This window comes from Falco peregrinus, chromosome 5 (genome assembly GCF_023634155.1).
Source record: "Falco peregrinus isolate bFalPer1 chromosome 5, bFalPer1.pri, whole genome shotgun sequence".
Taxonomy (NCBI): domain Eukaryota; kingdom Metazoa; phylum Chordata; class Aves; order Falconiformes; family Falconidae; genus Falco; species Falco peregrinus.
In genome coordinates, this window is record NC_073725.1 from 22,968,371 (window position 1) to 22,983,986 (window position 15,616).

Genomic DNA, 15,616 nt, shown 5'->3' on the forward strand with positions numbered 1-15,616 from the left:
AAATAAACCCAGACTTTACAATATTTAGAAACACTGTATCTATCCCACACCGCTTCAGGCAATACCCTAAGACTTCTAAACACTGGGATGTAAAAGACTTCAGTGTTATTTCAACGCAGCCAAGACCTAAGGTGTGTAATTGTGCAAGCCTTTACACAATTCCATTCATCCAAGAAACTCCATGTGTTTTACAGAGACTAACCTGGAAGATATTTTGACATCAGTAAAATACTGGGCTGTTTATAATAATTTTCCAGACAAGTAAACTGATGTACAGAAAAGGATTCGCTCGTGTCTGGTAGGTATTCAGATTTATAGAGCTCTGTTTCAAGAGCTCCTTGTAGAGTTTCAAAACCTGTTAATCTGGAGCAAATCACAGCTGCTTTCTGATAACATTGAGAGAGGGTATGAATACAAAAATGCATTATCAAGAGGTAAACAGGGAATATTGAACTTATAACACACCAATTGCTTCTGTGTTCTCTATCCTCACAGTAAGCCCAAGGACACATTTCCCTCCTTTCCCTGAGGAAGAAACTGCCCTAGTGTTAAATCAGCTTCACCAGAAGGTAAAAGCATGCCTAAGAAATTTCTCAGGGAGCCTCCAACTTTCTGGAATTGTATAGCCCAGCTCACCTCAAAACAACTTATTTTACATAAAAGCTCTGTAACTGACTCCAAAGGGAGCCCTCAACTCCAGGTCAACCTGCTAGCATGCCCAGGGATGGTGCAGACACCTTACCTATTTCTCCAGGAACACGCTTGCCACTGAAGCGAAAGCATGCTGTGACATTGAGGCAGTTCACTGGCTGCAAGCCATCATGGCACTGAGGAGCTGTGATATTGATGGATACAGGCAGGAAAATGGAGATGTCCATGGTAATGACAGGCCTGGATCTGGAGATCAACAGAGAAGTGGAATTGAGTGATCATTCAGAGGGAAGTTCTCAACCAAAGGAAAATAAATTCCGTAAACCACATGATTTCAAGCAGACATGAAAAATAAGAGAGTGCATTTCAAATGTAAGATAAATTAGCACTTGACCTAGCTGGCAAGTACTACTAGTGTCTGAATAAAAACCAAAATGTCAGCTTGAAGTTCAGTGCTCAGATACAGACTGCAGGCAGGCATCTGGGGAAACTTAACAGATGATAATAGTGATAATACTCTCCAGCAAAAGTTGCATAAAGCCTTCCTGATGACTGAAGAGGATTACAAAAGTAGCACAATGGCAACCAAGGACAACATGCTCATGCAAGTGAGACTGCTTGCTAAGCAGTCTAGATGACCAGGAACAGGTAAGTGGAGACAAGTGGAGACCTTAGGTTTTCAGAGAATGGTCTACAGTCAAATTGGTGGCCTGAAAGTCAATGAGGGAGCACACGGGTAGGAGATGGATCCATATACAATTTTTCTGGCAGTACAAGGGCGACAAAACCCACCAAATTCATGTTTTCTGGAGGAGGGAACATTTGGCTGATTCCCTCCTGGCAAGTGGTAAGGATTGAATACTGTTTTCCTGCTGCTGAACTCTGTTCACCTGGTGCACTGTGAACAAAAGCTTTCTACCCTTGCAATTCCACCACCAGGTCATTGCTACAATTATTCCCAGCTGAAGACCATCTTGGCCAGAATCACAGAGCAAGCCAAGAGCCATCAGAGCCCAGGTGGGTCTCCTCCGTCATACAACATGGAAGCCCCACCAGCTTGGTGCAGAAAACCAGCCCAGAAACCCAGGCTCTCCTGAGCCATCCCCAGCACAAGACTTCATCTCAAAAATTCACCGAGTGTTATTCTTCGTGGTTTCAATTCTGCACATGTTCAACATGAACATGTTCTTCCAAAACCAACTCCAGTATTAAAAAAAAATGTGCAGCAACCAGCAGATTCACTTCTAACGTAGTCCCGGCAGCCATGCAAAGCCAGACCATGCAAGTAAACCACTTCAGGACTCTCACTCCACAAGCCACTTTATTCGGAGGCAGGGGAGAGGGGGGAGAAGAGAGTGGGGGCTATGGTTACACCTAATTCATATTGAGTGGAACAAGATTCACATCAATCTGTAAGACAGCTGCTTAGACTATTTTACCACAAGCTGAAATAACAGTGCAAGTTCACATTTTCAGATGGAGGACGAAGATAAATACTAACTCTAGAAATATATATAGAGGCGGGGGAAGGGGGAGAAGAAAAGGAGGAAAGAGAGTGAGCTTCCTTGGATCATTTCACACCTTCAAAAAAACCTCTTTCCAAATGCTTGGGGAGACGTAAAAGAGTAAATGCTATAACTGATCTAAAAAAACAATACTTCTCCAGCCATGTTGCACTGTGTGATTTTTCCTTAACATTAGCTCACTTGGTTATTCACTGGGAAAAAAAACACCCAATGCATCTGTCAAATGGCCATACACACACACGAGCAATACAACAACGATCCACCCCAAGTCACCGCGGCTTCCACCAAAGCCTTTAATGTCACTTGGCAAAACATGTGTTGGTTTTGGCTAAAGGACTTCACAAAGGCTTCTGGAAGGGTAAGGGTGAGGAAAAAACCCCAAAACTTATTTCTTTATCCTAATCTGAGTCTAAACAGCAAGAAGGACACACTGTAAATCGCCAGTAGCAGCAATTAATCAGGCTGCCCACAAAGTCAGTTGGTAATGTGTTAATTTCCTCTGAAATGCACAAGCATGACTGAACACGTGGACAGAGGTCACCATGCTGTTGTGATGCATGTTGTTTTAAACATCACAGCAAGCCTTTCAGATTCCACCCCCACCCCCCAAGTAACAGTAATGCCAGAGAAAAATGCACAGTTTTCTTTCTAGTAGTTTCAGAGATACAGGGTTGCAAGATCCCATCTGGGGCATGGCACACCTTTTCACAGAAGCAGCAACTGGCTGTGCACGATGAAGGAAGAGAAAACTCTTCAGAAGACTTGACCACCTGCCACACTGATCATCAAGAGCACTTCTTCCACTCCCTCCTTTTTGTTTTTGTTTTGTTTCACAGTTTCAAATGGAAACAGAGCCAAGTTTTTCCTGCCTTGAACAGAAAGCAGGCTGGCACATCCATTCTGCAGCTCCAGCATTTGTCTTGCCCGTCTCACCACACCCCTGTGTCTTCCAATGAGATAAAGGAGTCCCTAGTGACATCTAGGTATTGACAGGATTTTTCCATTAAATATTAACAAGTGTAACAACAGCGCTACTGGCATAATACAAACTTCCTGTTCTCTTCCCCAGGTCTGCGTATCTCAAGCCTGCTCCTACTCTAACTCTCCACTTGCATAATCTGGTGAACCAAACTGTCACACCTCTCTCCATCAGATGAAACAAGCAATTGCGCTTAACTCATATACCCGAAACAGCACCCCAAATCCTGTGTGCATTGAAAATGTCCCTGTATTTCATTTCCCTGAAGATTCCCATTTCATTCTGCATCCCATTATAACTTGCAAAATTACTCCTGGCATCATATACAGCTGGCTTTTTACTCAACTGCATTCCCTTAAATCATATTTTATTTACTTTATGTAAATGTATGAACAATAAAAAAGCCTGCTTATAAATTCAGAGCAACCTTTCTAAAGAGGCACTGAGATGCAACACATCTCCTTCTGGCTCTAACCCTTCGTTTTCTTCATAGTCTTGGGAGTCCTATGTATTGCCATCCCTTGCTATGCTGTTTAAATTAGGTTGTACATTACTTGACATCATCCGTGTCTAAGGTTCTACTTAAAAAGTAATCCAGCTTGCTGCTTCTGACCACAGTAACTTAGGGAGAAAACTGGAGTGGTGGAGGACTCAGACCACAAAAGATATAAACAGAAAACAGACAAAGAGAAGACAACAGCAGATGAAAAAGATGTTCATCTCACCTCAGAAGTACCACATTGTCTGACAAGAAGGCTCCAACAGTCATATCTGAAATTTTTATAATATCGAGGCAGTTACAAAGGAGGCACAGAATGCAGTTGGCTCAAAACAGTTGCTAAATTACTGAGCATATATCTAAAAAAAGCATTTTTCTGACTTAAATCAGCCAGTTGGTCCCTTCAAATATAATTATGTCATAAGTATTATAACTGGAGAATTAGATCTGTGATTTTACTTCACTTCTACTTCACTGTTTGATTTTGATTATTACTATTATATTATTGTCTACATTATTTTTTAAAACATTGTCATCATGACTGAGTAGCTTCCAAGAAACTTACAACCTTGGCCAGATACTGAAATTTTCTACTTTAATATCTTGGTCCTTCATCATGACTCCCCAAACACCTGAATTAAGCAATCAGCTCAAATTCTTACCAAGAGCTTCAAATAACAAAGGGAAAAGGGAAGAAAATGCTCAGCTTCATTGGCTTCCCACAATGGTAGGAACCAGCAACCTGAAAATGATCACCTCTGCTCTTTTCTATCTTGTGGTCGCATTTCCCTAGTACTCTCACTGCCAGAGCAGCAGACATACCTGGATAACCATTGCTATCCATATCAACTCCCCCTGATATGGACTGGCCAAACATGCGCAGCATCGGGTTTATTGTTTGCCCAGACAGCTTCTGCAGCAGAAAACACAGGAGAGAAATCAGTCAGTAACACAAAGCATCCTTCAATAAAGTAAAAAACCCCAAACAAACAAAAAAACCCAACCACAACCCAAAACCACAAACCCTCCAAAACCTTCAAGCCCTATTTTCATGGTCACCGGGGCTCTTTTCCATGGGCTGGAAGTGCCGCACATCTGCAGGCTCACACTGCACCCACGCAGCCCTGAGCAGGAAGGCTGTTGACTGCAGGAAGCCCTTCTGCTCTGGGCTAGGAGGAGGCCAGTGTTGACTGGGAGTAAAAAACACACCTGCATTACAACCCTCATGCAGACCCAAGCAAAATAAAGAACACATCAAACAGATTTCTTGCGGGAGGGGCGGGGAGGAAATTTAACTGCACCCTAGAGATTTTCTCACTTTTTTTTTTTTCTCTGCATTACCTTTATTTCTGTAAATAAAAGTTTTAATGGCATCTTCACAAAATTAATGATTAATTGAAACAGAAAATCCTGCACAGCCATTCCTTTGCACAGAGTTTGCCAGCATACTCAAAATCAAAATGATTAATTTTCATCCCACTTGGAAATTCTGGTTTCCATCAGCTATTATGCAGTATTTTGTGTCAGTTTGGAAGCTGCATCTCATTTCTGCCTCCCCAACTCAAAGATTAATTAACTTCTAACATAGCTTCTTTTTTTTTTCTTAATTACTAAAACAAAAACATTATCTAAACGTTTTGAATTGCAAACACCTTTGTCTGAAGCAAATTAATATATCAAAATCTCATTTTCTAAGAAGGCAATCAGATGTATCCCAGCTCTCATTCATTATGCTGGGCCACCAGTGGAAGACCTGAACTCAAACCGACATCTGACTGCAGAAGTTACAGACAGAGGAAACCTATCCCATGAAGTAATTTTGAGGCTGTTGGTGGTGCTCCACAGCTTGTGACATGCAACCAGCTTTTCCTGGCCCTCCCATAAAAGGACATAATATTGGACAAAAGGTCAGACAGGAAATTCATGGGGAAAAAAAAGGCAAGTTGAGGGGAAGAAAGATATCCTGCAGTCCTGACAACCAGTTAAAAGGGAAGCCAGTGCTTCACCGTGTACAGATGTCCTTTTCCTACTTGTGGGCAGATAAGATTAAGACAACTGGAAGTAACTTCCTCCCCACATTACACTCGATACATTCACATTTTTGGGGGGTCCCAGTCAGGGTGGTAAATCCCACCTGCAGACATCCCAGTGGACATCTGCAGGCTATTATGGCCTAGAAGGCAGAGGTATAATGCTGCTCTGCTTTTAAGTGCCGTGAATGAAAACAGCAGGCCACAAGGCCAATTAAGCTGCTCCTGCTCAAAGCCACCACTAAAGCTGCTGAAGGGACGTGAGGGAACAACATTGATCAGCAATTTAAATGATGAAGGAGGGGACACAAAGTGAAAAGGGTGAAAACATATACCCTGCAGTCCCCCTTCACCTCTCAGCTTATTTAAAAAAGGAAATCCAAGGCATTAAGATGGCTCAGGAGTATAGTAATAAGATACAAAACGTCTTTCACCTCTGGGTTCAACTCCAGGGCAGGCAGGTAAAGAGCTGGATTGTTACACAGCTTTTTTGATTGCACATGGGAGATGAACTGGTGGTGTGCCTGGTGCCCTGCAGCACACACTGGGAAATGGCACCGAGACACTGCCCGTAAGTGGTGCCCCCTCAGCTGCCTCAGGTCAGGGGACAATAAAAGGAATGGTATCAAGAGTCAATGACCACAGTACTCTGCCACCTTCTCAAGCTGGGCTTTGTCCCACTGACCAAGCAGAGAGGCAAACACTATGTCTGCTGGCCTTGGTCCAGTGGGGAGGGAGAGATTGCAAGCCGGACGTTTCACTTCCCACCTGCTGATCTAGCCTCATTCAAAACTGTAAAATTTTCCCATGAATGACGAAAAAAAGATAAAAATCTGACCCTTTTCAGCAAGAATTGGAAATCTCCAGGTTTTCCAACAGCCAGAGAAGAACAGCAAGAAATGGGCAGAAACCTCCACATGCCACACAGTAATGCATTTCAGAAATATCCAGAAAGTCATTCAACATCTTTTTTTTTTTCTAAAAAGCAGCACATGGCATATACACGGTCAAAGGAAGAAGGACTAAACTTCTATGGACTGTTAGAAGAGTCTCCAATATAACCACTAAACTCTTTAATTCTGCTTAAAATGATTTACCATGAAGGATCCCACCCAGAAACAAAACAAAACAACCAGAACTTCAAACACACGGAAGGAGGGAATATTCAGGCTCCCTGAAAAAAAGAAACATGCTAGACAGAAACCAGGGGACACATGTTGGGCAGCATGAGCACAAAATTAATCTTCTCTACCGCCTGGCTACAGCAGCTAAATTGCACTGTGTCATCTCTGCACAAGATGCTATAGCATATCCCAGCTGAGACTTCACTTCACAGTAACGGTTAGGGGAATGGCACCCAAGAACGGCCTTGTGATACATTGTCACATCGCAAGGAGGAGGCCAACAAGATGGGTAAAGAGGCTTCTGCAGGGCACAAAAGAAAACTGACTACCTCTTCCTTCTCACTAAGCCTGCTTCTGCAGGAAGAAAATGCAGCCTCCTAACTCCCCACTGGGCTCTCCATAATTTGTATGCTCAACGTCTCCATGTTTTAACTTCTTCTCTGCGGCAGTATTATTTCTAGAAACTGACAGTCAAACCCTAAGACTTTATTTGCTTCAAGAAGGAAGCTACAGCTGATAGCTATAACAAAAGATAGCGAAAAATATCTTCTGACTAACATAACTTTACCCTACAAGCATAGATATTGAAAAACATCAGGAGAAGCCACCTTCACACAGGACTGAGAAAAGAATGTAGAGCTATGACAAAGCTACCCATAAAGGGACCCCTAAGTATGGTTTATTTCTGCAGGCCCTGGGAAAGCGACTTCAGATAGGTATCATAAACAACAACGTCACATACCATAGAGTACTGAGGTACAATACCATTGGCATCCCCATGGTAGATGTACACTGCTCCTATGTAGTTATCCTCCTTAGGTGCTCCAATGGCAACATCTGTAGAACAGTACAGATTATAAACATTTCATAATTCATTCCATTAATCCAAATTTCTCCCAATTTTAGAAGCCAGCTATCCATAGGAAAATAACTCCCCATGACAAAGATGATCAGCAGCTCACGTGAACCTGGCTAGGAGGAACTGTTTGATTTAAGGAAGAACTCATGTTAAGATAAACTTAAAAAAAAACCACAAATGTATACGAATTTGCACATGCATGTGGCTCTGCTGTGCCTAATTAGAAATGTGCTTGTTATGAAAATGTGTTTATTAACTAGCAACCATGATCAAAAAGTTATTTTAGAATCCTTTCATATCAAAATCTCCAACCCAGGGCAACACCAGCTTTGTGAACCAAGACAGCATTGGCAAAACATTTATTGTAGTATTATATTAAGTTTGCTTGAAAATCCAAGGCTCCAGAATGAGGCTGGGTATATCAAATGGATAGGCAGGAAGAAAAAAAGGCTGCTGAGGGTGCACTTTCAAATTACATTTGATCCCATTTAACTGCAAACTCCTGCAGAAAGAGTGCTCCCACCTCCCATTCTCCTCTCTTCGTCGGATCTAGTGACTACACAGCTGCTAACATTAAACTCTTCCCAATGGCTTCATAGCCACGGACTGATTCAACACACTCTGCTCTCTCTCCATCACAGTCGACCCACAAGAAGCAGCAAGAACACAAAAATGCATGTCCAGGTGCAGAGCAAGAGCATGCCTACCATCTGTGAGGGCAATCTGCAACATTTGGATTAGGCTTAATGGGCTACCATGCCCTGAGTGGGCTGGAAAAAATCAATTCAGGCACACAGAGTAAGTCATCCTTTGTTTGGAAGTCCTTAATCTGCACTGCCAGAAATCAGGGCAGAAAGGTGCCAGCGTCAACACTTTGCTCTCACCTATTGCTATCACAGCATCGGGCCTCACACCAAGTAGCCTTCAAAAGGAGCAGAGACAGAATAAAGCAAAGAGAGAAATTATTAATAGAGTACATGCTATCAAGACTGAGAAGCTACTTCTAAATTACACATCATGCTAAGAAACGTGATTAGGTCAACAAAACTGGAAAGGCTTGAAGACATAAGGAAATGGGAAAGAAGAAAGAAGTCAGACATAAGTTTTGTTTAGGTTGTGGGTATCTAAAGCCTTTTATAAACCATACAGGGAAGAAGAAAATGCAACAGGCAAGGAAAGCAATGCAGTGTTAATGAGATTGGGGTGCAAGCTGCAAGGACATGAACTAAACCCACGTCAAGGACAATCAGTTACAAAAGACTTTTGCAGACAAATCCTACACAAGCACATATAACCTTTGTGCAAGTCCAGGGTTTGGAGGAGCAATAGATGCCACATAGCACCCAGCCATGCAAGCAGACTGGCAGTGCTGCCAGTCCTGCTGGCATTTCCAAAGAAACATCCCAGGAAGAAAGCACACCAACCTGGGAAGCCATCATCATCAATGTCACCAAGGGCAGCCATGCTCTCCCCAAAGTGTGCGTTGTAGGCGCTGTCACCGTCCAGGACAAGCTGCTCTTCCAGCACTCCCTAGCAAGCAGGAAATAAAAACAGTGTCAGGGAAACGGTGCAAGCCCTGGATGAGGTGAGCTTTCCCACGGGACGTGCCCATGCACTGTGGGAAGCAGCTGGGGCAGAGCTGCAGCCTAGCTCTCACCCTCACTACACATGGATCACCTGGGTGCTAGAAATAGTATTTATTCGGATGTTTAACCTTCTGTCTTTTTGTTTTAAGGGAGGTGGGGCAGGGGGGTGAAGAAGCACACGAGTGATACAACTAAAATGCTAATTTAACTAAATGATAACCCAATGATGTAACTAAAAGCAGTCATAGGGCTTGGTGAGCTCATGAAGGTTTCCAGATGCCTAAAACGTAACAGCCCAGAGTTTGTTCTGCTGGCAGATTACATCTGAGGAGTGAAATCCTCAGTCCAGGCTTATTCAGCTAAACTCCAATGAGTTGAGGAGAATTCTCCCCTAAGCAAAGAACATTTGGGCAATTGGATTTGAAAACTCTTTAAGTATTGGACAGAGGGATTAAAGCAAAGTCCCCCCAAAGCCTTCTGAAATTAAGAATAAGAAAAGAGATTCAATGAAATAAACATTCAGAGGAAAGTTCAGAATAAAGTAGCTTTGTACTCCTATGCCATGAGAAGCCTTATATGGATCTGGTATTTCTTGACCACCCAGTTTCTGGTCAGATACATAAGCTTTAGTTTCTTGCAGTCTTCCCTCAAGGGGAAAGGAACATTTCCACAAGAAAACAACATTTAGTTATGCAATCCAACTTTGTACCCACCTCAAGGGTTGTTTTGGTTTGGTTTTGCTTCCTTTGTGAATGAGAGTAAACTGCCCTCTGGAACATGTAATAAAATCTTTTTCTTGGCTGCAGGGAGTTGCTGACTTTAAGAAAATCCCACATAATGAAATTGAAACACAACAGAGAGGAGACAGGCAGGCCTGTATGTGCAACTCCTTTCTTTGCAGTCCTCACAGGGAAGGGCAAAATATAAGTGTATTAAATCTAGTATGACTATGCATGCTTGTATTACAATGCAGTTTGCTCTGATCGGCTGCAATGACTTCTTAAGCAATGGTGCTTGCAGTATGAAACAGTTTGAAATGTCCAAGTCCCAAAATGAAACCCACAGTCCTGCAAACCATTGCTGCTGTAAGTAATTCTTGCTGCAGGAGCATAAGAAACTCCTGCTAGCTTCTTGGCTGTTTTATTAAAAAAGATAAATAACTTATACACACTCTCACTGTGAGCAGGAAATGTGGGCTATTTGCTTGGCCTGAGGGCCCAGCAGCAACACTTCAGTATAAGAACTGGGAGAGCCTGCGGATCAAACTGAAACAGTAAAGCTCCTTTAAAGGAGAAGTGATAACAGAAAATAAAATTACACGAAAAGCAATTCTGAAGTCTCCCAAATGCTGCCTGTCAGACTTGTGGTGAATGTTAAGTCCAGCATAAACAAACTCCATACATCAAAGTTCACAAGATACTGATGAAACCAACAAGTTTCATTTTAGTCCATAACAACTTCTTTGAGACAGCAGGTTTGGGACATGAACAATTATTAAATATTTAATAAGATGTAAGACCCCATTGTTTTCCTATAAATACAACATGAGAATGATCTTGTTTTGCCCATGCAAGTAAGTTCAGACTTCTCCAACACTGTTGTTGGGTCATGTGAAATTCAACAGTTCCAGCTGATAGGAACTTCCCCTGAAGTCGATCTGTGGGGGATAATGTAAATATAACACGAATTCAATCTCTGATTTTTCTCCACAAGGTCTCCTAAATCCCCAGACATTTGTGTTCTAATTTGTAGGTCCTAATGACCACCCAAAACACAAAGGAAACTCAGTCAAAGCTGCTGAGTCTTACTTGGGTTTGGCATCAAATTCATGTAAAGCCACAAATACCACCAAGTTTCAACACAAAACCAGAAACTTGCCCAGACCTCCTCGAAAGATTCACAGCTCTGTGATAAATGTGGGCTGGCATATGGGAAACCACGATACCAGATGAGTTTTCCGTGACTTCATCCTCTGCCAGAGACCTCCAGAGCCCAACTATTTGAGACATCAAGTTTCACCAGGCAGTGCTGGAAAGACATTAGCGTTACCCTGCCCAGACCCACACCCTCATCCCTTACCAAGTCATCTCCTGTACATACTCACGTTTCCTCTGTTGATATAGACTGTGACTTGACCCTCATCTCTGATCTCAGAAAACATAGGTGCTCCGACCAGCAGGTCTGACAACCCGTCAGAGTTCAGATCAACTGCACATAAGGAGGAGCCAAAGTAAGAGCCCATCTGTAACCAAGCCGAGTCACAACAAAGCATTCAGTATCTGCCCACACACAGGAGGAAATCATTTAGGCTTTCTTTTTTTTTTTTTTTTTTAAATTGATGACTTGCTGCTTTATCATTCACAAGTAGTCCTACAGAGAAAGCTTAGGGGATAATCTGGCAGGAATTAAACACTTCACTGTAACACTGCATCAGCTTGGTTGTTTTACCAACAGAATAAAACTTATATCCTGGGCCATGCTTAAGTGAGACACTTAAAGAGATTGCTTAGACTAGCTTTCACTTGTCAAAAGCTTAAAACCAGGAATATGTGAAATAAGTTTCCCAAACTAAGACCTGGCTAGTGATTATTCATGCCCAGTGCCAGACTTCCTAAAGAGACTTGAAGTTGGGTACCACAGATCTTCTGGGAATACCTTAAACAAATAAAGAAAAGAAAAAAGAAAAATAGGCGAGGGGTAGGGTACCCATGAAAAGAGGCATCTAAAATTACCTCTATTGTGGACTATCTTCCCCTGCTCTGTTTGTATCTGTTTGTATCCGTCACCTTCAAATAGCGGTACCAGTTATGGGGTTTGATCATAGCCTTTCCTCTCATGTACAGGCAGGTAAGGTGACACAAAAAGACTTCCAATAAAAGCTTTCCAGTTGACACACAAAAAAACTTAAGCCACTTTCAATCTCCAGTTGTTATTACTTGATAAAAGTTAATTGCTTAAATTTAAGAAATAAATTTCATTACATATTTTTTTATATGGGTTAACAGTAAATGCTAACAATTTCCCAGCCAGCATTCACATTACGAATTTGAAAACACATTCAAACACAAAGAGGAAACCAAAAGCAAGAGTGTTATTCCACCCTTATTTCATTCACTTCTGCTAAGGTACTACAAGGCATACACTTTGAGAGTAAGTACAAACCATAGTCTCAAAATTAAAAGCAGCTTCCACAGGAAAATTGGAAAGATACCGCTTCTTATTTGAAACTGAAAGCTGTTTACGTAGCAGGAAAAATTGAGGTTACCGAAATAATTATTTAGGTTAAAAAGAATGAATCACATTTCTTGCATGCTTTTACATTCCTCATTGTGGATCTCTGACCCACCGCCTTCCAGGCCTGGTAAGTTTAGATGCACGAGCCAGAGCTACTGGGCATGCTAGGAGATGGGCAGCAGCAACTCTGTTCTGTTCAGTCCTTAAGATTTAAAAGCTGCTAAATATATATACTGGGGTGACTTAAGGATAGAGTTTCAGTTTGTAATTCAGATTTTTGTGTTTGTGTGGGTTTAAGGTCAGACCTCAAACATCATTTGATTCCAGTTATTTTGTAGCTTCAGTTCCCTTGTGGATTTTTTATTTGTTGTTGTTTTTTGGGTTTTTTTAATCCACTAAGGCTTTAAAACAAATTTCTCATGGGTAAGGAGCGAAAGTTATGAGAAGCATTTCACTATGTATTCAGGCAGTTTTCAGGGAAAGATTGTTATTTACTTAACTGCAACATGGTATGTCTGAAGCATGGGTGAGTTCACGGTGCTGTGAGAACCTGAAGTTTGTGCACTTAACATTTGTACCAAGGCACTGCATTTTCTGTTCTCTTGTCTGCATTTGATTTCCTAGTTCACCCTCCAGCAATAAAAAAAGGGAAGGAAGAAACTGGCCTGCTTTTAACATCTGTCTAACAAGAATGTCAGAGCAATGAACTTTCACACCACTGGGAAAGACACAGCATTTTGTGAGAGATCATTTCCAGGCAGCGCTTATTGCTGAGCATGTCTGGTTGTATTTCAATCCCAAAAGAAAGCATGATTTAGGACAGCCTTCACTTTAGAATAAAATTCTCATTAGGATTCTAGAGAATTTGTAGGAGAGATGCTCACGCAGAAGGAGGAAAGGACAGCCTAGAACTACTTGAAGGATGTAAATACTTGATTAGTTAAGTTACATATAAGACTAACACAATTAAATTGAAAAAGGAAAGTTTTTGGCTGAGACCGGGAAACTTCCTGATAGCTCTGTTTATTAGGTTGAGGAATAGTTCTCCAGGAGCACATCCTTAGGGACACTTAAAACTCAACAGGGAAAGAAATGAACAGGAAGCAATCAAACACAGGAGATGCCCTGGATGAACTGGGAGGTATTTTCCTTTCAAGCTGTCTGCAATTCTGCTAGAGCAGAGAAAGACAAATTTTAGAGAGACCCTAAAATACAAGCCACAGCATCCTTGTAGGTATACGTCCTTGCAGTTTTTCCCTGCTTCAGGCACATTTTTAAAGATTGCAACTGTGTTTTGTTGGGGAAAAATAACAAAATATGCTAACACTCTGAACTTGATAATACAGCCAAACACTTTAGATCCTTCTGAGGATGACAGGTTTTCTTAGAGCCAGAAGCCCCCAGTAACCTTTTTCTTCTGTATTTCCTCTCCTTCCAGGAGAAGACAGGCAACCCCAGGTAAGGGGTATCATTTCTTCACTGTATTATTCCCAAAGACGCTGTTTTGCTATTAACCTATAGTTAGACATACTGTCCACTTCATTGCCCCTGTAACACACCTCCAGCAAGCCCACAGCGAAGAATACAAGCTGTTCACCATTCAAACACAGCACCACACAGGGGGAAGCTGGATCTCACTAGCATTCACTAAATTTCATTGAGGGGGTGGGGGGAGGAAAGTAGTTCATCTCTGAGACAACAGTCCTAACAGCAAAATGCAGAACTGATTCATGGTGGGAAAGGGGAAATCATCATCTCTTGAGGCAATTAAGCTGTTCCTTCAGAAAACAGCATAACTAATATATCCCGCTGTCACAGCAGGACACAGAAAAACAGACTGGGGCTTTGTGTATTAAACTAAGCTCCAGGCTACCCACATCTCCCAGTAACATCTACTAAGAGGAAATCTCTGCATCTAGGCTCACCTGGCACCCCAAGTCCCACAGCTCAGAACACACTGCTACAGTTGCGTAAGGCTAAAGAAAACGACTAGAACAATTTTCAACAAGAGCTTTAATTTCAGTCACATGGGCATTGAGCAGACATTGCAGTCATGACTGCTACAGGAGAAAGGGTGTACAGCTGGTCTGCACAACAGGTTTAGCTTTTCTGGGAGGATAAGAAGAAACAGAATTTGCTTGACAACTCATGAAGCAGTGGAATGTAAATGATGCTCTGAGATGACCCTGCCATTATTTCTACCTTCTCTACTTAAAAGAAAACACACATATGTAAAAGCTCACCTTTTTTCCTGAAGCCTGAAAAATCTTTATTAGAGAGCCTGATCGTCTGTCTGTTCTGAAAATATAAACCTGAAATGTGAAAAAAGAAAAAAGTTAACAAATACTAATTACAAAGCGCATAATGGCATGGCATTGGTGCTTTCCAAATAATATCTATATCATGATCATGGTGTGTCAAGATCCAATTTCATGACCACTTTACTGCTCAGCCTTCTTTTAAAAGACAAAACAGAGTTACGCATTCCCCTGATGAATCACAGGCCTCTTATCATAAGAAATGCTTGAACAGTAACTTGTCATCTACTTTTTTAGTGCGCATGTGTGTATGTGCACATGTGGGTATTTAAAAGCAACTAGTAAAGCAACTTTCCAATCCTCAAACAAGTGACATCTGGAGACTGCCTGGAAATGAGCAGGGGAAAAAGCTGAAAAGGCATAACCCTGCTCCCCTTCCCTTATCCAGCCTTCCCTTCTCAAGGACACGTGCCTGCACGTACTGCACTACAAATTTCACGATGCTTTAGCAAAGGTCAGAGCAGAAATCCCAGTTGGACCACCCAAGGCACTTGCACTGTTTCTGTCTGAAACAATCTGTAAATCAGAAAACTATTCAAACAGTCCACTCGTTGCTCATTTGCACAGCAGAAACTGTTTAACCTGGAACTCTTGGGGATAAAAGTATTGACATGAGTTCAGTAACAGATCTTGTACCACAATTTGAGATCTAAAATTCACGGCTTGTAGAAAGCGACTCCCTTCAACAGAAAGGCTGGCTCAGTCAGCCTTTACAATCTTCCAGCATCTGACAGGCTCCCTCCTAGCAAGCGCTCACGCAGTTTACAGGACAGAGGATCCGTTACTTCCAAGGCCAGGTGGCAGAGCCAA

The 15,616-nt window shown here is 42.0% G+C and overlaps 1 protein-coding gene across 1 annotated transcript in view; it reads right to left on the reverse strand.

Annotated features, from left to right (window-relative positions):
* The window catches only part of ITGA9 (integrin subunit alpha 9), a 230,434-nt gene that overhangs the window by 184,210 nt on the left and 30,608 nt on the right, over positions 1-15,616 (reverse strand). Inside the window, exons 8-14 of the mRNA XM_055804642.1 lie at positions 14,732-14,800; positions 11,359-11,496; positions 9,093-9,198; positions 7,552-7,646; positions 4,478-4,568; positions 3,882-3,927; positions 743-897 (exon numbers count right to left, since the gene is read on the reverse strand). Of these exons, the coding sequence (XP_055660617.1) occupies positions 743-897; positions 3,882-3,927; positions 4,478-4,568; positions 7,552-7,646; positions 9,093-9,198; positions 11,359-11,496; positions 14,732-14,800 (700 nt within the window). The remainder of the gene's footprint in view (positions 1-742; positions 898-3,881; positions 3,928-4,477; positions 4,569-7,551; positions 7,647-9,092; positions 9,199-11,358; positions 11,497-14,731; positions 14,801-15,616) is intronic.